Genomic DNA, 25,000 nt, shown 5'->3' on the forward strand with positions numbered 1-25,000 from the left:
GCGAGTGGGATTGTCCCTCCTGGCTCTCTGTAGTTAGTGGGATTGTCCCCCCCCGCTCTCTGTAGCTAGTGGGATTGTCCCTCCCCGCTCTCTGTAGCGAGTTGGATTGTCCCTCCTGGCTCTCTGTAGCTAGTGGGATTGTCCCTCCCCGCTCTCTGTAGTTAGTGGGATTGTCCCCCCCGCTCTCTGTAGCTAGTGGGATTGTCCCTCCCCGCTCTATGTAGCGAATTGGATTGTCCCTCCCCCCGCTCTCTGTAGCTAGTGGGATTGTCCCTCCCTGCTCTTCATAGCTAGTGGGATTGTCCCTCCCCGCTCTCTGTAGCTAGTGGGATTGTCCCTCCTGGTTCTCTGTAGCTAGTGGGATTGTCCCTCCCTGCTCTCTGTAGCTAGTGGGATTGTCCCTCCTGGTTCTCTGTAGCTAGTGGGATTGTCCCTCCTGGTTCTCTGTAGCTAGTGGGATTGTCCCTCCCCGCTCTCTGTAGCTAGTGGGATTGTCCCTCCTGGTTCTCTGTAGCTAGTGGGATTGTCCCTCCCTGCTCTTCATAGCTAGTGGGATTGTCCCTCCACGCTCTCTGTAGCTAGTGGGATTGTCCCTCCTGGTTCTCTGTAGCTAGTGGGATTGTCCCTCCCCGCTCTCTGTAGCTAGTGGGATTGTCCCTCCTGGTTCTCTGTAGCTTGTGGGATTGTCCCTCCTGGTTCTCTGTAGCTAGTGGGATTGTCCCTCCCCGCTCTCTGTAGCTAGTGGGATTGTCCCTCCTGACTCTCCGTAGCTAGTGGGATTGTCCCTCCCTGCTCTTCATAGCTAGTGGGATTGTCCCTCCCGCTCTCTGTAGCTAGTGGGATTGTCCCTCCACGCTCTCTGTAGCTAGTGGGATTGTCCCTCCTGGTTCTCTGTAGCTAGTGGGATTGTCCCTCCCCGCTCTCTGTAGCTAGTGGGATTGTCCCTCCTGGTTCTCTGTAGCTAGTGGGATTGTCCCTCCTGGTTCTCTGTAGCTAGTGGGATTGTCCCTCCCCGCTCTCTGTAGCTAGTGGGATTGTCCCTCCTGACTCTCCGTAGCTAGTGGGATTGTCCCTCCCTGCTCTTCATAGCTAGTGGGATTGTCCCTCCCGCTCTCTGTAGCTAGTGGGATTGTCCCTCCCCGCTATCTGTAGCTAGTGGGATTGTCCCACCCCGCTCTCCGTAGCTAGTGGGATTGTCCCTCCCCGCTCTCCATAGCTAGTGGGTTTGTCCCTCCCCGCTCTCTGTAGCTAGTGGGATTGTCCCTCCCCGCTCTCTGTAGCTAGTGGGATTGTCCCTCCCCGCTCTCCATAGCTACTTACCAGGAAGGCACAGAGCATGTAGAAGCTGACAAAGTAGAAGATAGCGAAGTGACTCCCACACTGGTCCTCGCTGGCTGGCCCCACCTCTGACCCCTTCTCACAGGGTCGCATGGGGGCGCATGCCAGCATGATCTCCTGCCACGCCTCGCCTGTGGCACACCTGGGCACAGGTAAACAACCAGGTGTCACACACAGAAGGCTCTACTGTACAGGAAGAATGGGTTCCATGAAGGGTCCACCTGGTGGTGAAATGCTGCATGGTTGTCCTACCTTCTAAGGTAGAGTTTTCAAACAAAAAATGGGAAAGGACATCACGGCTTGCAGAAGAGATGGAAAGGATGCGTAGGGGTTTGATAAAACACCCTTACTCTGAGATGGCAGTGCTTTCATGATCTCCAGATCTGTTGGGGCCTTTTAAATCAGGAATTTGTGTCGGTGGTTTACAGTCTGGAAAGAGAGGAGCAGAACAGACGAGTGGCTCACCTGAAGAGCAGGAGTGTAGCCTGGGGGAAGGTCTGGAAGTTGTTGTTCCTGTTGATCTGACTGTTGTCTCTCAGGGCTATCTTACCAAACATCTGCAGGGGGCAAGGTTGTTAGGAGACACAGGGCACGCCAGGTCAACATGGTGCAAGACAGCCACGCCACAGAGGACAGACGACATCATCAGGTCAATGCCACAGAGGACAGACGACATCATCAGGTCAATGCCACAGAGGACAGACGACATCATCAGGTCAATGCCACAGAGGACAGACGACATCGTCAGGTCAGTGCCACAGAGGACAGACGACATCGTCAGGTCAGTGCCACAGAGGACAGACGACATTGTCAGGTCAGTATCACAGAGGACAGACGACATCGTCAGGTCAGTGCCACAGAGGACAGACGACATCGTCAGGTCAGTGCCACAGAGGACAGACGACATCGTCAGGTCAGTGCCACAGAGGACAGACGACATCGTCAGGTCAGTATCACAGAGGACAGACGACATCGTCAGGTCAGTGCCACAGAGGACAGACGACATCGTCAGGTCAGTACCACAGAGGACAGACGACATCGTCAGGTCAGTACCACAGAGGACAGACGACATCGTCAGGTCAGTGCCACAGAGGACAGACGACATCGTCAGGTCAGTACCACAGAGGACAGACGACATCGTCAGGTCAGTGCCACAGAGGACAGACGACATCGTCAGGTCAGTGCCACAGAGGACAGACGACATCGTCAGGTCAGTGCCACAGAGGACAGGTGACATCGTCAGGTCAGTGCCACAGAGGACAGACGACATCGTCAGGTCAGTGCCACAGAGGACAGACGACATCGTCAGGTCAGTGCCACAGAGGACAGACGACATCGTCAGGTCAGTGCCACAGAGGACAGACGACATCGTCAGGTCAGTGCCACAGAGGACAGACGACATCGTCAGGTCAGTGCCACAGAGGACAGACGACATCGTCAGGTCAGTGCCACAGAGGACAGGAGACATCGTCAGGTCAGTGCCACAGAGGACAGACGACATCGTCAGGTCAGTATCACAGAGGACAGACGACATCGTCAGGTCAGTGCCACAGAGGACAGACGACATCGTCAGGTCAGTGCCACAGAGGACAGACGACATCGTCAGGTCAGTGCCACAGAGGACAGACGACATCGTCAGGTCAGTGCCACAGAGGACAGGAGACATCGTCAGGTCAGTGCCACAGAGGACAGACGACATCGTCAGGTCAGTGCCACAGAGGACAGACGACATCGTCAGGTCAGTGCCACAGAGGACAGACGACATCGTCAGGTCAGTGCCACAGAGGACAGGAGACATCGTCAGGTCAGTGCCACAGAGGACAGACGACATCGTCAGGTCAGTGCCACAGAGGACAGACGACATCGTCAGGTCAGTGCCACAGAGGACAGACGACATCGTCAGGTCAGTGCCACAGAGGACAGACGACATCGTCAGGTCAGTGCCACAGAGGACAGACGACATCGTCAGGTCAGTGCCACAGAGGACAGACGACATCGTCAGGTCAGTGCCACAGAGGACAGACGACATCGTCAGGTCAGTATCACAGAGGACAGACGACATCGTCAGGTCAGTGCCACAGAGGACAGACGACATCGTCAGGTCAGTGCCACAGAGGACAGACGACATCGTCAGGTCAGTGCCACAGAGGACAGACGACATCGTCAGGTCAGTGCCACAGAGGACAGACGACATCGTCAGGTCAGTGCCACAGAGGACAGGTGACATCGTCAGGTCAGTGCCACAGAGGACAGACGACATCGTCAGGTCAGTGCCACAGAGGACAGACGACATCGTCAGGTCAGTGCCACAGAGGACAGGTGACATCGTCAGGTCAATGCCACAGAGGACAGACGACATCGTCAGGTCAGTGCCACAGAGGACAGGTGACATCGTCAGGTCAGTGCCACAGAGGACAGGGGACATCGTCAGGTCAGTGCCACAGAGGACAGACGACATCGTCAGGTCAGTGCCACAGAGGACAGGTGACATCGTCAGGTCAGTGCCACAGAGGACAGGGGACATCATCAGGTCAGTGCCACAGAGGACAGACGACATCGTCAGGTCAGTGCCACAGAGGACAGACGACATCGTCAGGTCAGTGCCACAGAGGACAGACGACATCGTCAGGTCAGTGCCACAGAGGACAAGTGACATCGTCAGGTCAGTGCCACAGAGGACAGGTGACATCGTCAGGTCAATGCCACAGAGGACAGGTGACATCATCAGGTCAGTACCACAGAGGACAGGTGACATCGTCAGGTCAGTGCCACAGAGGACAGGGGACATCATCAGGTCAGTGCCACAGAGGACAGGTGACATCGTCAGGTCAGTGCCACAGAGGACAGGGGACATCGTCAGGTCAGTGCCACAGAGGACAGACGACATCGTCAGGTCAGTGCCACAGAGGACAGACGACATCGTCAGGTCAGTGCCACGGAGGACAGACGACATCGTCAGGTCAGTACCACAGAGGACAGACGACATCGTCAGGTCAGTGCCACAGAGGACAGGGGACATCATCAGGTCAGTGCCACAGAGGACAGACGACATCATCAGGTCAGTGCCACAGAGGACAGGGGACATCATCAGGTCAGTGCCACAGAGGACAGACGACATCATCAGGTCAGTACCACAGAGGACAGGGGACCGAGGAGACAGGACAATAACCACAAGGCTTCTCAACATGTATATAAGGTAACAACATCTAGAGCTGGATTCAGCTTAGTCCTGGTATTAAAATCACTTCCAATGGAGCATGCTTTTAATTCCTGGACTAGGCTTAAAGTGTGCCTGGGAAACCAGCCCCTACAGATACAACGTAGAGAGATGAAAGGTTATTATAGTGTGGAGGAGAAAACAGGACAGAACATACAGAACCTTGGGTTAGGGTTAGAACAGCTGGCAACACAGACAGGACGAGACTGGCTAGAGGAGAGAAACAGAGGGAGGGAGAGAAACAGAGGGAGGGGAGAGAAACAGAGGGAGGGGAGAGAAACAGAGGGAGGGGAGAGAAACAGAGGGAGGGGAGAGAAACAGAGGGAGGGGAGAGAAACAGAGGGAGAGAGAGAAACAGAGGGAGGGAGAGAAACAGAGGGAGGGAGAGAAACAGAGGGAGGGGAGAGAAACAGAGGGAGGGGAGAGAAACAGAGGGAGGGGAGAGAAACAGAGGGAGGGAGAGAAACAGAGGGAGGGAGAGAAACAGAGGGAGGGAGAGAAACAGAGAGAAACAGAGGGAGGGAGAGAAACAGAGGGAGGGAGAGAAACAGAGGGAGGGAGAGAAACAGAGGGAGGGAGAGAAACAGAGGGAGGGGAGAGAAACAGAGGGAGGGAGAGAAACAGAGGGAGGGGAGAGAAACAGAGGGAGGGAGAGAAACAGAGGGAGGGAGAGAAACAGAGGGAGGGAGAGAAACAGAGGGAGGGAGAGAAACAGAGGGAGGGGAGAGAAACAGAGGGAGGGAGAGAAACAGAGGGAGAGAAACAGAGGGAGGGAGAGAAACAGAGGGAGGGAGAGAAACAGAGGGAGGGGAGAGAAACAGAGGGAGGGGAGAGAAACAGAGGGAGGGAGAGAAACAGAGGGAGGGAGAGAAACAGAGGGAGGGGAGAGAAACAGAGGGAGGGGAGAGAAACAGAGGGAGGGGAGAGAAACAGAGGGAGGGAGAGAAACAGAGGGAGGGAGAGAAACAGAGGGAGGGAGAGAAACAGAGGGAGGGAGAGAAACAGAGGGAGGGAGAGAAACAGAGGGAGGGAGAGAAACAGAGGGGAGAGAAACAGAGGGAGGGAGAGAAACAGAGGGAGGGAGAGAAACAGAGGGAGGGAGAGAAACAGAGGGAGGGAGAGAAACAGAGGGAGGGGAGAGAAACAGAGGGAGGGAGAGAAACAGAGGGAGGGGAGAGAAACAGAGGGAGGGAGAGAAACAGAGGGAGGGGAGAGAAACAGAGGGAGGGAGAGAAACAGAGGGAGGGGAGAGAAACAGAGGGAGGGAGAGAAACAGAGGGAGGGAGAGAAACAGAGGGAGGGAGAGAAACAGAGGGAGGGAGAGAAACAGAGGGAGGGGAGAGAAACAGAGGGAGGGAGAGAAACAGAGGGAGGGGAGAGAAACAGAGGGAGGGAGAGAAACAGAGGGAGGGGAGAGAAACAGAGGGAGGGAGAGAAACAGAGGGAGGGGAGAGAAACAGAGGGAGGGGAGAGAAACAGAGGGAGGGAGAGAAACAGAGGGAGGGAGAGAAACAGAGGGAGGGAGAGAAACAGAGGGAGGGAGAGAAACAGAGGGAGGGAGAGAAACAGAGGGAGGGAGAGAAACAGAGGGAGGGAGAGAAACAGAGGGAGGGGAGAGAAACAGAGGGAGGGAGAGAAACAGAGGGAGGGAGAGAAACAGAGGGAGGGGAGAGAAACAGAGGGAGGGAGAGAAACAGAGGGAGGGGAGAGAAACAGAGGGAGGGAGAGAAACAGAGGGAGGGAGAGAAACAGAGGGAGGGAGAGAAACAGAGGGAGGGAGAGAAACAGAGGGAGGGGAGAGAAACAGAGGGAGGGAGAGAAACAGAGGGAGGGAGAGAAACAGAGGGAGGGAGAGAAACAGAGGGAGGGAGAGAAACAGAGGGAGGGAGAGAAACAGAGGGAGGGAGAGAAACAGAGGGAGGGGAGAGAAACAGAGGGAGGGAGAGAAACAGAGGGAGGGGAGAGAAACAGAGGGAGGGAGAGAAACAGAGGGAGGGAGAGAAACAGAGGGAGGGGAGAGAAACAGAGGGAGGGGAGAGAAACAGAGGGAGGGGAGAGAAACAGAGGGAGGGAGAGAAACAGAGGGAGGGGAGAGAAACAGAGGGAGGGGAGAGAAACAGAGGGAGGGAGAGAAACAGAGGGAGGGAGAGAAACAGAGGGAGGGAGAGAAACAGAGGGAGGGAGAGAAACAGAGGGAGGGAGAGAAACAGAGGGAGGGGAGAGAAACAGAGGGAGGGAGAGAAACAGAGGGAGGGGAGAGAAACAGAGGGAGGGAGAGAAACAGAGGGAGGGAGAGAAACAGAGGGAGGGAGAGAAACAGAGGGAGGGAGAGAAACAGAGGGAGGGAGAGAAACAGAGGGAGGGAGAGAAACAGAGGGAGGGAGAGAAACAGAGGGAGGGAGAGAAACAGAGGGAGGGGAGAGAAACAGAGGGAGGGAGAGAAACAGAGGGAGGGGAGAGAAACAGAGGGAGGGAGAGAAACAGAGGGAGGGAGAGAAACAGAGGGAGGGAGAGAAACAGAGGGAGGGAGAGAAACAGAGGGAGGGGAGAGAAACAGAGGGAGGGAGAGAAACAGAGGGAGGGGAGAGAAACAGAGGGAGGGGAGAGAAACAGAGGGAGGGAGAGAAACAGAGGGAGGGGAGAGAAACAGAGGGAGGGAGAGAAACAGAGGGAGGGAGAGAAACAGAGGGAGGGGAGAGAAACAGAGGGAGGGGAGAGAAACAGAGGGAGGGAGAGAAACAGAGGGAGGGAGAGAAACAGAGGGAGGGGAGAGAAACAGAGGGAGGGAGAGAAACAGAGGGAGGGGAGAGAAACAGAGGGAGGGGAGAGAAACAGAGGGAGGGAGAGAAACAGAGGGAGGGGAGAGAAACAGAGGGAGGGAGAGAAACAGAGGGAGGGAGAGAAACAGAGGGAGGGGAGAGAAACAGAGGGGGGGAGAGAAACAGAGGGAGGGAGAGAAACAGAGGGAGGGAGAGAAACAGAGGGAGGGAGAGAAACAGAGGGAGGGGAGAGAAACAGAGGGAGGGAGAGAAACAGAGGGAGGGGAGAGAAACAGAGGGAGGGGAGAGAAACAGAGGGAGGGGAGAGAAACAGAGGGAGGGGAGAGAAACAGAGGGAGGGAGAGAAACAGAGGGAGGGAGAGAAACAGAGGGAGGGGAGAGAAACAGAGGGAGGGAGAGAAACAGAGGGAGGGGAGAGAAACAGAGGGAGGGGAGAGAAACAGAGGGAGGGAGAGAAACAGAGGGAGGGGAGAGAAACAGAGGGAGGGAGAGAAACAGAGGGAGGGAGAGAAACAGAGGGAGGGGAGAGAAACAGAGGGAGGGGAGAGAAACAGAGGGAGGGAGAGAAACAGAGGGAGGGGAGAGAAACAGAGGGAGGGGAGAGAAACAGAGGGAGGGAGAGAAACAGAGGGAGGGGAGAGAAACAGAGGGAGGGGAGAGAAACAGAGGGAGGGAGAGAAACAGAGGGAGGGAGAGAAACAGAGGGAGGGGAGAGAAACAGAGGGAGGGAGAGAAACAGAGGGAGGGAGAGAAACAGAGGGAGGGGAGAGAAACAGAGGGAGGGAGAGAAACAGAGGGAGGGAGAGAAACAGAGGGAGGGAGAGAAACAGAGGGAGGGAGAGAAACAGAGGGAGGGAGAGAAACAGAGGGAGGGGAGAGAAACAGAGGGAGGGGAGAGAAACAGAGGGAGGGGAGAGAAACAGAGGAGAGAAGAGGGGAGAGAAACAGAGGGAGGGAGAGAAACAGAGGGAGGGAGAGAAACAGAGGGAGGGAGAGAAACAGAGGGAGGGGAGAGAAACAGAGGGAGGGAGAGAAACAGAGGGAGGGAGAGAAACAGAGGGAGGGAGAGAAACAGAGGAGAGAAACAGAGGAGAGAAACAGAGGAGAGAAACAGAGGGAGGGAGAGAAACAGAGGGAGGGAGAGAAACAGAGGGAGGGAGAGAAACAGAGGGAGGGGAGAGAAACAGAGGGAGGGAGAGAAACAGAGGGAGGGAGAGAAACAGAGGGAGGGAGAGAAACAGAGGGAGGGGAGAGAAACAGAGGAGAGAAACAGGCGGGACCAATCCCAGATGCTCGGGGGCTGAGCAGCAGTTCTTACCTGCATCCCAATGACGGCGTAGATGAAAAAGAGCATCACTATGAGCAATGCTACGTAGGGGAGGGCCTGGGGGTGGAACAGAGAGAGATCAGTGACATGTCAACAACACTGTCTAGCACCACGTTACGGTAACACACTGCTGCACAAACAGTCCTTTTCCCACTGTCCAACACAACAGAAATAACTCTTATCAGAACCCCTTTATCAAATGTTTTGGTGCTCCTAGAAAACCAGCTACATTTAAAATGTTCAGACACTCTTATTTAAAGAGACTGTAGTAAGCTCATACATTTTCCTACTGGTCCCCCCACGGGAATTGAACCCGCAACCCTAGAGTTGCAAGCACCATGCTCTACCAACTGAGCCACACGGGACCAATGATGGATAGCTTATCTTCACCCTAGAAATACCATCTCAACGTGGAAGCCTTATCATTAACCTATAGCATGGTGAGTAGGCTATGACAGCATGCATATGAAGGGTATTGGGGTTTTGAGAGACAGTTAGATGCTGACTGGTTAGCTGGACACATAATTCCTCCCTTCTACATTCCTCCCTCAAGCAGGGTCAGGGTCAAGCTGAATTTAAGACACTCAATTCAGGAAGTGATTTGAAATGAAAATTCTATTATGGAAAAACGTAAATAAATGGGCTATCTAAAAAAAAAAAATTAGTTTATTGATAATTCATTTAAAATAAATATATTTTTAAAATGATTGGCCAGGTACAGACCAGAACTAAAAGACATTGAGGTGTGGTCTTTCCTCCCAAACCTCAGTTATATCTAAGTCAGATTTATAGAATTTCCATTCCACTATACTTCCCTCCTGAATTGACTGACTTCAATTCGAATTGACCCCCGTGACCCACTTGCATCTCAATTGTCAATGGTCTTGACTTGAGTCTGAGTCTCCCCTCACTTGAAAGGACTTGATGAAGGTCCACAGCAGGGTCCGTATCCCTTCTCCCCGAGACAGCAGTTTGACCAGCCTCATCACTCTGAAGAGCCGGAAGAAGGTGATGGAGATCCTGGCGTTATCTTCAGAGTTTTGTAGTCCCTTTTGTTAGGCACCGGACGTCAACACACACATACACACACACACACACACACACACACACACACACACACACACACACACACACACACACACACACACACACACACACACACACACACACACACAGGAACACACAGACATGAATACACACACACACACAGACAGGAACAGACACACACACACACACACACACAGACATGAACACACGTACACACAGACATGAACACACACACACACACAGACAGGAACACACGTACACACAGACAGGAACACACATACACACAGACATGAACACACATACACACAGACATGAACACATGTACACACAGACATGAACACACATACACACAGACATGAACACACATACACACAGACATGAACAGACACACACAGACATGAACACACGTACACACAGACATGAACACACATACACACAGACAGGAACACACATACACACAGACATGAACACACGTACACACAGACATGAACACACGTACACACAGACATGAACACACGTACACACAGACATGAACACACGTACACACAGACATGAACACACGTACACACAGACATGAACACACGTACACACAGACATGAACACACGTACACACAGACATGAACACATGTACACACAGACATGAACAGACACACACACGATCATCCGAATGCAAGTGCACACCCACACGTAGTTGCAGACACACACACATACACAGACACACACACATACACACAAAGTTAATAAGTCAATCACTGTTGAGTCCTTCAAATAATCCCATCAAAAACAACCTACAAAAGAGTTTAGGAGAGAATTGGGCATCACCTGGTGGCTTTATGAGAAACGGGAATACAACTAACAGACACAATGCATTACACTTCCTGTTCTCCAGCAGAGGAAAACTAGCAAAGCTTTTCATGGTCCTATTAATATTTCAAAAGCCCACAAACAAAAAACTAGGCTATGAAATATTTACACAATCCTCTATAGGCAAAATGTTCCTTTCAATTTAAGTTCGGACAACATTTGATTATCTGGAGTACCTTGGGAGGCCCTTAAGAATTCATAAGCTAAGCCACAACTAGACAAAACAACCAAGTGATATTAAACTACACAATACACACTGACAAATCACAGCAGGTAATATCTCCCACCAAAAACAGAGACAACAAACTCCACAACACTACAACACAACTTTTACACAGTAGAAACTACTTCCACAACCTTCACCAGACTGAACAACAACAAACAACGTTTACAACAACAAGAACAAGGTAATGCATTGAACCATTGGTTATTAGGTATTATTCCTCATAGAGCCACCGTCTGTGTTCTAGTGCAGGAGGTTAAACCACAGGAGGACAGTAGGGGGAGCAACTGTGCCACAGAGAGAGAGAGAGAAAGACTGATAGAGATAAAAAGAGAGAAAGAAAGGTAGATGACCGCGTGACCATGGCTTGCACCAATGACAGAGCATCATTAATAGAGGCGACGGAGGAGGAGGAGGAAGAGGAAGAAGAGCGAGCCAAGTTTTTTAACATTTTGCCTGAGAGCGATGACAACACGACAGCGACTACAGAAGACTTATCCACAGTCTAAAACCCCAGTACGGGCATGGGCATCCCCTTTGTTTACGCACGCACGCACGCACGCACGCACGCACGCACGCACGCACGCACGCACGCACACACACACACACACACACACACACACACACACACACACATTTTGTGACGCTGACACAGCTGGCATGCTGCTGGTGATGGGGGTGGAGGGATGAAGGGCTGGTGGAGACGGAGGTTACCGTGGGTCCGTACCATTGTTCTTACCGCGGGGGGTTGGGAGGAGGAGGAGGAGGAGGAGGTGGTAGAAGAGTCAGCTGGCTTTAAAGAAAGACAGACAGATGAAAGCTATAGTAGCCCAGACCGCCCTGCTGCTGCTGCTGCTGGGACCGCTGGGGGGGTACAGTAAGATGATGCACCAAGCATTGTGTGTGTGTGTGTGTGTGTGTGTGTGTGTGTGTGTGTGTGTGTGTGTGTGTGTGTGTGTGTGTGTGTGTGTGTGTGTGTGTGTGTGTGTGTGTGTGTGTGTGTGTTGGATCCATGAGATAGCCCAGGGACTTGGGGAAGACGACACACCTGAGAGGTTAGATGTGGGACAGGAAGGACCCTAGGTGGCAGAGCCCTTGTTCCTGTTAGAATGAGGCATGTTGTTGTACTGAGTAGATCCCACTGTTAGGAGATACTGTAGCACATGTATGAGGGAGAGCTTCACTAGCTTTTATACAGTCCTTAAAGAGGTGGGGGTTAACTGGGCCTGAATATCAGACAGGGTTTAGAAGTCATTGTGGAATATTACCTCCAAAGTGCTGGAGGCAAATAGAATGAACGTCATTTGCGTGTGACTGTGACTGTGTGTGTGTGTCTGTCTGTGACCGTTGTGTGTGTCTGTCTGTGACTGTGTGTGTGTATCTATCTGTGACTCTGACTGTGTATGTGTGAGTGTGTGTGTGTGTGTGTGTGTGTGTGTGTGTGTGTGTGTGTGTGTGTGTGTGTGTGTGTGTGTGTGTGTGTGTGTGTGTGTGTTTTGAGGACCACGTAGAGGTCCTAGGTTGGCGTGGATCAGGGACGGGGGGACGGGGACGGGGGACGGGGACGGGGACGGGGGGAGGCTGGGGGGGGTTGTGTATCTGGGGAGTAGGAGGTGCTCTACATGTTTAGGGTAATACACTAGAATTATGTTGGACTGTAAATCCACTACCATCAAACATTTCAACCAATGAAATTACACTGGATCATTGTCAAAATGCTCAACTGTTTTGAAGTTGAAAACGTGATGGTGCAGGATTGTATAGTCCTGCAGTGTTATCCTGCATGTTGTATTGTGAGGGGGGGGGAACACACAACACAATCACTTCACTAAAACCTCCAGTCCAACTGTGAAGATGTGAGTTGTGATTATTATACTGTCAAACAATCACTCCTCAAAGCAACTAACATTTTAAATAACTTTTAAAAATATGTTTTTTCTTCACATTGCACATAATCATTACAGTTGAAGTGAACTGTATAGGTAACCTAGGTCTCTGTATAAGAGTGTTATTTCATATCTGTGATAGCAGGGCTGGGTAGAATGGTTCCACATTGTAGAAGCTCCTAATGTCCTCTTTTTATTTGATTCACTTAGTTTAACTGACCTTTGTATATTTAAAGTCAATTGAATTCCTCCCTCGTATTGTTATTATGCTTGGCCCTGTTGGCAGATCGTTTCTGAAAACAACTCCAATCATTCTTAGATGCCTAGATGATATACACTCTTAGAAAAAAGGGTTCCAAATGGGTTCTGCTGTCCCCATAGGAGAACTGATTTTGGATCCAGTTAGAACACTTTCTGATTCCAGGTAGAACCCTCTGTGGAAAGGGATCTACATGGAACCCAAAAGGGTTCTACATGGAACTAAAAGGGTTCTACCTGGATCTAAAAGGGTTCTACCTGGATCTAAAAGGGTTCTATCTGGATCTAAAAGGGTTCTACCTGGATCTAAAAGGGTTCTACCTGGAACCAAAAGGGTTCTACCTGGAACTAAAAGGGTTCTACCTGGAACTAAAAGGGTTCTACCTGGAACTAAAAGGGTTCTACCTGGATCTAAAAGGGTTCTACCTGGAACCAAAAGGGTTCTACCTGGATCTAAAAGGGTTCTACCTGGAACCAAAAGGGTTCTATCTGGAAGCAAAAATTGTTCTTCAAAGGGTTCTACCTGGAACCAAAGATAGTTGTTGAAAGGGTTCTCCCATGGGGACAGCTGAAGAAGCCTTTTAGGTTGCAGATAGCACCTTTGTTTCTAAGAGTGTAGGTTCACCTGGATTAGTTAACGTTAGTTTGTTAAAGTCCTCTAACGTTAGTGAAGAGACCCAGGTTACCCAGCGTGCATTTCAGGGTGAGCAAGAGCACCACAAATCAACCAATGAGAGGAAAGATAGAAGTAAACATCCATAAGAAGATGAAGAGTGAGAGATCAGTTCAGACAGACATGATGGAGGGGAGGAGAGGCATTCCGAGGGGAGGGAGAAATGCAGCTGTGACATCACCGCCTGCAAGACACCATCACCATGGCAACAAAACGCAACTTCTTTTCAGAACCCTTCTAAACCACTTTTTGTTTAAAAACACACATCAAACCAACTGAAAAATAATTCAAAACACTCACATGAAATCAACTGTCAAATTAAAAACTAAACTGAAAATTGTTTTAAGAAGCACCTTCTGGTCAAAATAACTGGAGGGGGTAGCTATGTAGAGTAGAGTTGGGGAAATAGGATGGGAGGGGGAGGAAGGGTGGTCGGGGGCATCTAATCCGCTATCCTAATAACACCACTTTATCAAGGCCAATACACACTCACTTAAACAACACAAAAACAGTGAGTGTCTTTCTGATATTTTGGTGGCTATTAGGTTACCATTACCAGGAAGTACAAGTACAGAGGGTTTCTAAAAACAATCAAATACGATGCAAGAACAGTGAGGCTCGTCAATCAATCAGACTACCAGAGAAGAAGAAGACTAGGGTCATGCCTAGGTTAAAGATTCATCAAATCAAAATAAATGTCAAACGGCAAAACCAAACTGAGTGCAGGGTAAAGTGTGAGTGACTGGTATAGCAGAGGAGGGTATATATATCTGGCCGACAGATACTGGTAAAGTACTGGTCATTCTGGTCGTTCATAAAGACCTTGGTCAAACCTCTCGTGGTCAGATAGCTTCACTTTCAAAGAGAAGAAAACCACACTTGTCATCCATCCACAGGGCAGCCTAACACTATCGCTGCTTCTCAAAGAGTTAACTATTCAACTCAACTATAGGACACCAGCAGAACTAATAGTTACAAGTTGGTACTATAAGGAATTAGTCTCAAAGAAATTCTAGAAGGACTCGTGTATAGACATATAAAAGCACTAGTACTACACAATTACAACGCATATACACATATACAAGATATAACTAATATAATCAGCACAATCAAAGTAGCATTTTGAGTCCTTTTCTGTTCTTAGAAACATGCCTTTGTTAGTGATCTGAAGCCATGGATTGTTCTCATCTAAACTAGAGGAGTGGGTGAAGTGTCTTTCATGACTTGTGAAAGGAAAGCTGGCTATTCCGCTATGCTGTCCCAGAGAGATGAAAGGTTTATGAACTGACCATCAGACACAATGGACAGATAAGCCCAGATCAACTTGACACAGTTACAGACAGTATTGAGCTGCTATATGATTGAGCAATTGACCAAATAAGCTTCTGGGTCCATTTAATGCAATAGACTCAGGTATAAAAGGTATTGAGCTACTGTAGGATTCACCTGTCGGCTTGGTTTTAAAGGAAATGTCTAACATTTTTCAACTTCATATTCATCCTCTCCAGCATCACCCCAACATCAACATGGGTGAAAATGGTGTGTTTCTATGTTTTATAGTAAAAAATATAGAGGAAGATAAATGTTTCCAATGACATCATCGGTGTGCATCATGTGATTTTAAACAATTATGAGTAGGCATTTCTAATTGGTTGATGAGGTCATTGGAAACACCTATCTTCCTCTATGGTTTTTTACTACTTATCATAGAAACGCACCATTTGATGTCGGGGTGGTGCTGGAGATGATGGATATGAAGAAGCAACATTTTCACATTTGCCTTTAAGAGTGTAAATACTCATTCAATGGTTCTCATGTCTCATCATGGGATGTCTCAAAATACATATCTAGATTCACTAGGGACAAAATCCACTTTTTAAATTTAACGAGGCAAGTCAGTTAAGAACAAATTCTTATTTACAATGACGGCCAACCCTCGGCCAAACTCGGAGGACGCTGGGCCAATTGAGCGCCGCCCTATGGGACTCCCAATCATGGACAGATGTGATTCTGCCTGGATACGAACCAGGGACTGTAGTGGTGCCTCCATGCACTGCCTTAGACCGCTGCGCCACTCAGGATCCCCTCAATAGAGACGAAATGTCTTATATAGGAGATACATTTCTGTTTATATTCTGGTCACCTTTTGTTTACATTATGAACAAGGCCAGGAATTTCTCATGAAAGGTGACATCACTCACCAGTAAATATTCATGAACAAATGCACGTCTACCTACATAGTTTTGCATACAAGCTAAAGGCTTTATGTAAACAAATTGTTTACAATTACTTTTTCTTCAGGCCTGAATATATCACCCTTTTTTTCCAATCATGCTATACAGTGTCAGTCATGCCTTGGGGATTTCACATGTCCCCAATTGTGATGATAATATACATTGAAAGAAATGTACAAAAAACAAACCCAAAACAAGTGCTGAGACAATGCAATAGTCTACATTGTATTGATGCTCAGAGGTGAGAGTGAGAGGCAGGCAGGCAGACTGAAAGGTGGGCTACTTACGTTAACCTCAGTGATCGCTATGTCAACAACGCTACCCACAACTATTAAGGCATCAAATGTGTTCCATGCATCAACAAAATAATGCTGCGTTGGGTGGAAGAAACAAACAAACAAACAAACAAACAAACAAACAAACAAACAAAGAAAAGAAAATGGAAAGAAAAGAAGCAACAAAAGGAGAGAGGGAGGAGAAAGATAAGAAAGAAAACAGTTATATATGAACTTTTGTGATTAGCGGAAGGTAGAGAGGGAGGAAGGACATTGGTTGAAAATTAAATGACAGTTGAAGTTTGAAAACGGGAGGAAATAAAAGGAGCGAAATCCAAGATGATCGAGAGGAGAAGCGGCGACCAGTCATGCTTGTCCATGTGGGAAAACAACATCAATAAACAACAACAATAACAAAATCACAACCAAAACAATCGGTTTAAAAAAAAGAATAGTTGAGTTTCTTTGGTTAGTTAGTGTGTCTTGTTAGTCAAAGTGAAAACCCTAGGACATGTCATAGTCTTGCTTTAGAGCCAGGTCTCTCTTCTGAGGCCTAACGAATAGAACCCTTTCAGTACGTACTCTAGAACACTTTCAGTACTCTAGAACTCTTTCAGTACTCTAAAACGCTCAACTGTTGTTCTGTGTACTGTGAAGAACGAGGAAGCACCTTTTTTTTTCACCACGTGATGCCTTGGAAACCCCGAATGAGAGCGGCCATCTTGAAATGAATGATGGAGGAAGGAAGAGGGGAGAGGAAGGGAGGAGGGTGGTCTTTGGGGAAAGAAACCACACCAGAGAATGGTGCTATAGAAGACAGGATTGTCACAAAGAAAGAGAAGGAAAGAGAAAAGAGAGGGAGAGAGAGAGGGAGAGAGAGGGACAGAGCGAGTGGAGAGAGAGAGAGGGACAGAGCGAGTGGAGAGAGAGGGGTGGCGATGTACTTACGTTGATCTCACTCAGAATGACGTCTATTATGCTGCCAATTACGATGAGGAAGTCAAAAACATTCCAAGGATCACTAAAGTAACCCTACACAGGATGGGCGGAGGTGCAGGAGGAGGAGGGGGGGTAAGAGAGGCAAGTTAGACAGGCATTATTATAGGGAAAAGCCTTCCTTTTCAGCCCTTAACTCTTCCAACAATGTGTTTGGGGGGTGGCTCATCTCTTCTGAAACTATCTTCTTAGATCTTAAAAGCCAATAGAGCAACAAAATGCATGATTGGTATTAAATTCTGAAATATTATTGTGATTGTAATATTGTAAATATTAAAAGTGAATGTTCATGTCACGTTCTGCTGCTTGCTTGCTGTAGCCCACAGTACAGTTAAATCAACGCCACAACTTGTTAGCATGTAACCTATTACTACTGAAGCTCATCTTCCTGTAAACAGTGCGTAGAATAAAAGCTTACAGGGGTTGATAACATGGGTTGTTAAAGGTAAGCACTATTCAGTCAAATATTTTTGTGTGATTCTATATCAAGCCAGAAGATTATTTCTTAAACAAGACATTATTGCAGTTTTTTTCTGGCTCTTTTACTTCCTGTGAAAAGGAAATGAGGTCATAATGAAGGGTGGTGTTCTATGTACATTAGCGTAGCAGAGTGATACAGCAAGATTGATTTATCCAATGTATTATTATTATTACATTATTATTAACAGTAGGGATTATATTATTATTATTATTATTATTAACACTAGGGATTATATATTATATTACTTTTAACACTAGGGATTATATATTATTATTAACACTAGGGATTATATATTATTATAATATATTATTATTAACACTAATGATTATATAATATTATTCACACTAAGGATTATATATTATTATAATATATTATTATTAACACTAATGAGTATATATTATTATTAACACTAGGGATTATATATTATTATAATATATCATTATTAACACTAATGATTATATATTATTATTAACACTAGGGATTATATATTATTATAATATATTATTATTAACACTAATGATTATATACTATTATTAACACTAATGATTATATATTATTACTAACACTAGGGATTATATATTATTATCATTATTAACACCAGGGATTGTATATTATTATTAAAATGAGGGATTATATTTTATTATAATATTGTTATTAACGCTAAGGATTATATATTGTTATATTATATTATTATTATCACTAGGGATTATATATTATTATTAACACTAGCGATTATATATTATTATATTATATTATTATTAACACTAGGGATTATATATTATTATTAACACTAGGGATTATATAGTATTATTAACACTAGGGATTATATATTATTATATTATATTATTATTAACACTAGGGATTATATATTATTATTAACACTAGGGATTATATAGTATTATTAACACTAGGGATTATATATTATTATTAACACTAGGGACTATATATTATTATTAACACTAGGGATTATATATTAGTATATTATATTATTATTAACACTAGGGATTATATATTATTATTAACACTAGAGATTATATATTATTATTTACACTAGGAACTATATATTATTATTAACACTAGGGATTATATATTATTATTAACACTAGGGACTATATATTATTATTAACATGAGGGATTATATTTCATTATTAAATTATTATTATTATCACTAGGCATGATATATTATTATTGTTATTATATTATTATCACTAGGGATTATTATATTCTAACACAGTATGATGTTTTAACCAGTGAGAAGCAGTCAGTGGGTCAGTGGCAGAGGAATAGGTAACCTCATTTAACGGTGGTTTAACCAGGGTTAATGCAGTTGCCTTAGTGGGATGAATGGGGAGGGACTGAACACACTGAGGGAAGAGATGCAGGTTGCTCGATGTGACCTGGGAGAGTTGGAGGGTCTAGTGTGGTGAGAGATGAATCCAGATGAATCCAGATGACAGAACTCTTAAAAATACCAGCAATACTACCAAAAATACTACCAAAACACTTTCCTAAAAAAGTAGTTTACAATCATACAATATACAGAAATGAGAAAGACACAGTGGTAAAAATCCTTCAGTAGGCTTCCCTTTGACCCAACTGCAATGAAGTGATGTCTATTCTAACATGTGATTCCCTTCAAAGCTAGTGTCGGTGTTGTATACAGCAGTTGATGAGAGAGCTGGTTAGGACAGGATGAGGCTAAACGTGTCCTCTGCACCTATAGAAAAAGGTACTGATTAATATCATGACGGTCCTGTCTGTTGAAAGAGAAGGTCAGTAACACGAGTTAGAAAGTGACACAACGTTCTCTGGGTCTCTTTCAGAGAGGTGGGACGTGTCAATAGATAGTTTCAGACCAAGGCTAACCAATCAGGACTCAGTTTATTATTATATATATATTTTTTTAATTTAACCTTTATTTTACTAGGCAAGTCAGTCAAGAACAAATTCTTATTTACAATGACGGCCTACCCCGGCCAAATCTGGACGACGCTGGGCCAATTGTGCGCCGAATGTGATACAGCCTGGATTTGAACCAGGGACTGTAGTGATGCCTCTTGCACTAAGATGCAGTGCCTTAGACTGCTGCACCACTTAAACATCCTATTTCGACGTACTACTACCCTGCCAAGATAAGAACACAAAACCTTCACAATGTGAGATTAATTATATGAGAAACTAGGTTTGTTGACTGACAATTAAACAATATTTAGTCTCCTTTATGACCAAGAGTGATTTGCATCAATGGTTTATCCCAGTTTATCATAGAAAGCAGGAATAAACCGATCTCCTCATAGCCACACAGAGAGATCAGCACCACAGTGAGCAGCAGCAGAGAGATATCACCGTAGAGTCACAGCAGTCAGCTCGTCAATCTATAATAAACATGGAGGCGTTGCTTAGTAACCTGATGAGAGGGCGGTTTGTTCTGTCCATCCATGTATTTACTCTGTCAGCGTCCCAAATGCCATGCTATCCCCTTTAAAGTGCACTACTTTTCACCAGGGCTCATAGGGCTCTGGTGAAAAGTGGTGAACTATATAGGGAATAGGATGCTGTTTGGGATGCAGACACTGTATCTGTTCTACAGAAGTAGCCATCTGTTGTTGTTTCAACAACGTAAGCGGCCGGCTGACGCAGTAGGTGGCATTTTGATTGGACTAATAAACTCACCAGGTTACCGAGCAACATGTAAAACAAGATATAAAAACCTAGACAACATCAGACACTGAACCAAATCATTAATGCATCTTTTCTTTTCTAATCTTTTACATTCTTTTTCATTAAAGTGGAAATCAGATCATAAAAGGCATAGTTTATAGGACAACTGATAACATATAATTATGTAATGACAGACTTGATTAACTTGATTACATTCATATCCAAATTACAGGTGATACTGATTTCCACTGATAGGCTAAGACTAATTTGGTAATGATAAGAATCGTCTCTGGGACAGAGAGAAGTGTTTTGGAGCGACAGACTCCTGAGAGGGGAGAGAGCGGGAAAGAGAGGAGAGAGAGGTGAAGAGAGAGGGGAAGAGAGAGGTGAAGAGAGAGGGGAACTGAGAGAGGGAGAGAGGGAGAGAGGGAGGGAGAGGAGAGAGAGGGGAAGAGAGAGGGGGAGAGAGAGGGGGAGAGAGAGAGGGAGGGAGAGGTGAAAAGAGAGTAGGAGAGAGGTGAAAAGAGAGGTGGAGAGAGATGAGAGAGAGATGGAGAGAGAGGTGGAGAGAGGTGGAGAGAGGTGGAGAGAGAGGGAGAGAGAGGTAGAGAGGTGGAGAGAGGTGGAGAGAGGTGGAGAGAGGTGGAGAGAGGTGGAGAGAGAGGTGGAGAGAGAGGTGGAGAGAGGTGGAGAGAGAGGTGGAGAGAGGTGGAGAGAGAGGTGGAGAGAGGTGGAGAGAGGTGGAGAGAGAGGTGGAGAGAGGTGTAGAGAGAGGTGTAGAGAGGTGTAGAGAGGTGGAGAGAGGTGTAGAGAGGTGGAGAGAGAGGTGGAGAGAGGTGGAGAGAGAGGTGGAGAGAGGTGGAGAGAGAGGTGGAGAGAGGTGTAGAGAGAGGTGGAGAGAGAGGTGTAGAGAGGTGGAGAGAGAGGTGGAGAGAGGTGGAGAGAGCGAGAGACGTACCCGTGGTTTGAAGGCGATGAGTTTAAGGATCATCTCCACAGTGAAGAGGCCGGTGAAGAGCATGTTGAGGATGTTCATAGCATCGTTGAAGGAGTGGGTCTGGCCGTGATGCTGCAACAAACAGACACTTAATCCCCGATCTGCATTTCCATGTAATCACATGGTGAACACACCTACCTCAGGCTACAGTAGAAGCCTTGAACGCAACGAGTAACGACATAAATACTGACGCTCCAAAATACAGATACAGCCTTTAAAAACACCAACTCCTTCTAGCATCTAGGAACCAATACCTGAGGCAATAGCATGCCTTTTAACTGATATAGATAGACTATCCTCCCCATAATGCACCGCTAGTGTCCAGGGCACTATGTGGTTCACTGTGTTTAGGGAAGTAGATTTACAAATGGATTGATGCTACCGTATTGGGCTGAGGGCATAAAGATGGTATAATTCAACGTTTTCCCTGACCAAGATGGACGATTTAAGTGATGCTCGGACGCCAATGTCTCTCACATGCACACACACGCACGCACGCACGCACGCACAAAAACACACACACACACACTCTCTCTTACCTGCATGGCCAGACAGATGGTGTTCAGCAGGATGAGAGTAAACATCAGGTACTCAAAGTAGGTGGAGTTAACCACGTACCACACCTTGTACTGGTACTGGTTCTTAGGGATGTACCGACGTAGAGGACGGGCCTTCAGGGCATATTCCACACACTGACGCTGTACCACACACACACACACACACACACACACACACACACACACACACACACAAAACATGTGTTTAATCAACAGACGTTTCCAGTAATACATCAGTGGACATAGTATTGATGTGTAAATGTCAGTTCATATAGGTAATATACCATTTACCATCCAGTTAACCACTGATACAACTTAATGACACTCCTCCTTTCAGTATGGCCCCGGCCCCCTCCTAAGTGACTCTATGGTGACCTCGTGCTGACCCCTCTTGACCTCTCTCACCTGTTTGACCTGTGATCTTGAACACCCCTAATCTCTCACCTGGTTCTGATGACCCCTAACCTCTCACCTGGTTCTGATGACCCCTAACCTCTCACCTGGTTCTGATGACCCCTAATCTCTCACCTGGTTCTGATGACCCCTAACCTCTCACCTGGTTCTGATGACCCCTAACCTCTCACCTGGGTTCTGATGACCCCTAATCTCTCACATGGGTTCTGATGACCCCTAATCTCTCACCTGGTTCTGATGACCTCTAACCTCTCACCTGGTTCTGATGACCCCTAACCTCTCACCTGGGTTCTGATGACCCCTAACCTCTCACCTGGGTTCTGATGACCCCTAACCTCTCACCTGGGTTCTGATGACCCCTAATCTCTCAACAGGATCTGATGACCCCTAACCTCTCACCTGGTTCTGATGACCCCTAATCTCTCAACAGGATCTGATGACCCCTAATCTCTCACCTGGGTTCTGATGACCCCTAACCTCTCACCTGGGTTCTGATGACCGCTAACTTCTCACCTGGGTTCTGATGACCCCTAACCTCTCACCTGGTTCTTGTCCAGCTCACAGTTCTTGTACTCCTGCTCTCCCTGCTCCTGGAAGGTGACAATGACGAAACCGACGAAGATGTTCATCATGAAGAAGGCGATGATGATGATGTAGATGATGAAGAAGATGGACACGACCACTCTGTAGTTGTAGACAGGGCCCAGGTCCTCTGAATGGGAGTCTATGGCCCGGTACAGGAGTCTGGAGAGGATGGATACACAGTTCTAAACCTAGAGACTGAAGCCCCATACTTTAACGTGTGTGTGTGTGTGTGTGTGTGTGTGTGTGTGTGTGTGTGTGTGTGTGTGTGTGTGTGTGTGTGTGTGTGTGTGTGTGTGTGTGTGTGTGTGTGTGTGTGTGTGTGTGTATGTGTGTGTGTGTGTGTGTGTGTGTGTGTGTGTGTGTGTGTGTGTGTGTGTGGTCACTCTGCTGCTGTGATGCAGGACTCACGCTGGCCATCCTTCAAAGGTGGAGACAGCGAACAGAGCCATCATCCCCTGGAGCACGTCGTCAAAGTTAAAGTCACTGTTCTCCCAGACACGCATGGACCTCTCTGGCTTCCCCACGTCACCGTCCTTATACATGATGTATGAACCCCTGGGAGGGAGAACATGGGTAACAGCTCACACCTTACCCAGTCAGCCAACTTACTACGTCCCAACTGGAGCCCACATCCACCTGAAGTCACTGTCCAGATAGGATATGAGCCAGGTCAGACTGAGATGGGAGATGAGGTGATAAACTCACCTGCATTCAGGCTCTGTAGACTTGGAGCTGTCTGAGCAGTAGAAAAACTTCCCCTGAGAAGAGAACAACAGACATGTTCATCTTGGTAAACCATATCCACTATATTCTCATCACCACTACATCAACTACGTTCAGTTCCCTCTGTTCGCCCTCTCTCTTCACTTCGTCCTGCTCTATCTCTCCTCCGTCCCTCTGCCCTCTCTCTTCACTTCATCCTGCTCTATCTCTCCTCCGTCCCTCTGTTCGCCCTCTCTCTTCACTTCATCCTGCTCTATCTCTCCTCCGTCCCTCTGTTCGCCCTCTCTCTTCACTTCATCCTGCTCTATCTCTCCTCCGTCCCTCTGTTCGCCCTCTCTCTTCACTTCGTCCTGCTCTATCTCTCCTCCGTCCCTCTTCGCCCTCTCTCTTCACTTCGTCCTGCTCTATCTCTCCTCCGTCCCTCTCTTCGCCCTCTCTCTTCACTTCGTCCTGCTCTATCTCTCCTCCGTCCCTCTGCCCTCTCTCTTCACTTCGTCCTGCTCTATCTCTCCTCCGTCCCTCTGCCCTCTCTCTTCACTTCGTCCTGCTCTATCTCTCCTCCGTCCCTCTTTGCCCTCTCTCTTCACTTCATCCTGCTCTATCTCTCCTCCGTCCCTCTGTTCGCCCTCTCTCTTCACTTCATCCTGCTCTATCTCTCCTCCGTCCCTCTCTTCGCCCTCTCTCTTCACTTCATCCTGCTCTATCTCTCCTCCGTCCCTCTGCCCTCTCTCTTCACTTCATCCTGCTCTATCTCTCCTCCGTCCCTCTCTTCGCCCTCTCTCTTCACTTCATCCTGCTCTATCTCTCCTCCGTCCCTCTGTTCGCCCTCTCTCTTCACTTCATCCTGCTCTATCTCTCCTCCGTCCCTCTCTTCGCCCTCTCTCTTCACTTCATCCTGCTCTATCTCTCCTCCGTCCCTCTCTTCGCCCTCTCTCTTCACTTCATCCTGCTCTATCTCTCCTCCGTCCCTCTGTTCGCCCTCTCTCTTCACTTCATCCTGCTCTATCTCTCCTCCGTCCCTCTCTTCGCCCTCTCTCTTCACTTCATCCTGCTCTATCTCTCCTCCGTCCCTCTCTTCGCCCTCTCTCTTCACTTCATCCTGCTCTATCTCTCCTCCGTCCCTCTCTTCGCCCTCTCTCTTCACTTCATCCTGCTCTATCTCTCCTCCGTCCCTCTCTTCGCCCTCTCTCTTCACTTCATCCTGCTCTATCTCTCCTCCGTCCCTCTGCCCTCTCTCTTCACTTCGTCCTGCTCTATCTCTCCTCCGTCCCTCTGTTCGCCCTCTCTCTTCACTTCATCCTGCTCTATCTCTCCTCCGTCCCTCTCTTCGCCCTCTCTCTTCACTTCGTCCTGCTCTATCTCTCCTCCGTCCCTCTGGCCTCTCTCTTCACTTCATCCTGCTCTATCTCTCCTCCGTTCCTCTCTTCGCCCTCTCTCTTCACTTCATCCTGCTCTATCTCTCCT

At 47.6% G+C, this 25,000-nt stretch overlaps 1 protein-coding gene across 1 annotated transcript in view; it reads right to left on the reverse strand.

Annotated features, from left to right (window-relative positions):
• LOC106592969 (voltage-dependent L-type calcium channel subunit alpha-1C) overlaps positions 1 to 25,000 on the reverse strand; it is a 649,914-nt gene that overhangs the window by 10,703 nt on the left and 614,211 nt on the right. The window contains 10 exon segments of the mRNA XM_045700254.1: positions 1,321 to 1,480; positions 1,804 to 1,895; positions 8,654 to 8,719; positions 9,574 to 9,711; positions 16,135 to 16,218; positions 21,219 to 21,329; positions 21,797 to 21,955; positions 22,771 to 22,972; positions 23,222 to 23,368; positions 23,519 to 23,571. Coding sequence (XP_045556210.1) covers positions 1,321 to 1,480; positions 1,804 to 1,895; positions 8,654 to 8,719; positions 9,574 to 9,711; positions 16,135 to 16,218; positions 21,219 to 21,329; positions 21,797 to 21,955; positions 22,771 to 22,972; positions 23,222 to 23,368; positions 23,519 to 23,571 — 1,212 coding nt within the window.

Source organism: Salmo salar, chromosome ssa17 (genome assembly GCF_905237065.1).
Source record: "Salmo salar chromosome ssa17, Ssal_v3.1, whole genome shotgun sequence".
NCBI classification, from domain to species: domain Eukaryota; kingdom Metazoa; phylum Chordata; class Actinopteri; order Salmoniformes; family Salmonidae; genus Salmo; species Salmo salar.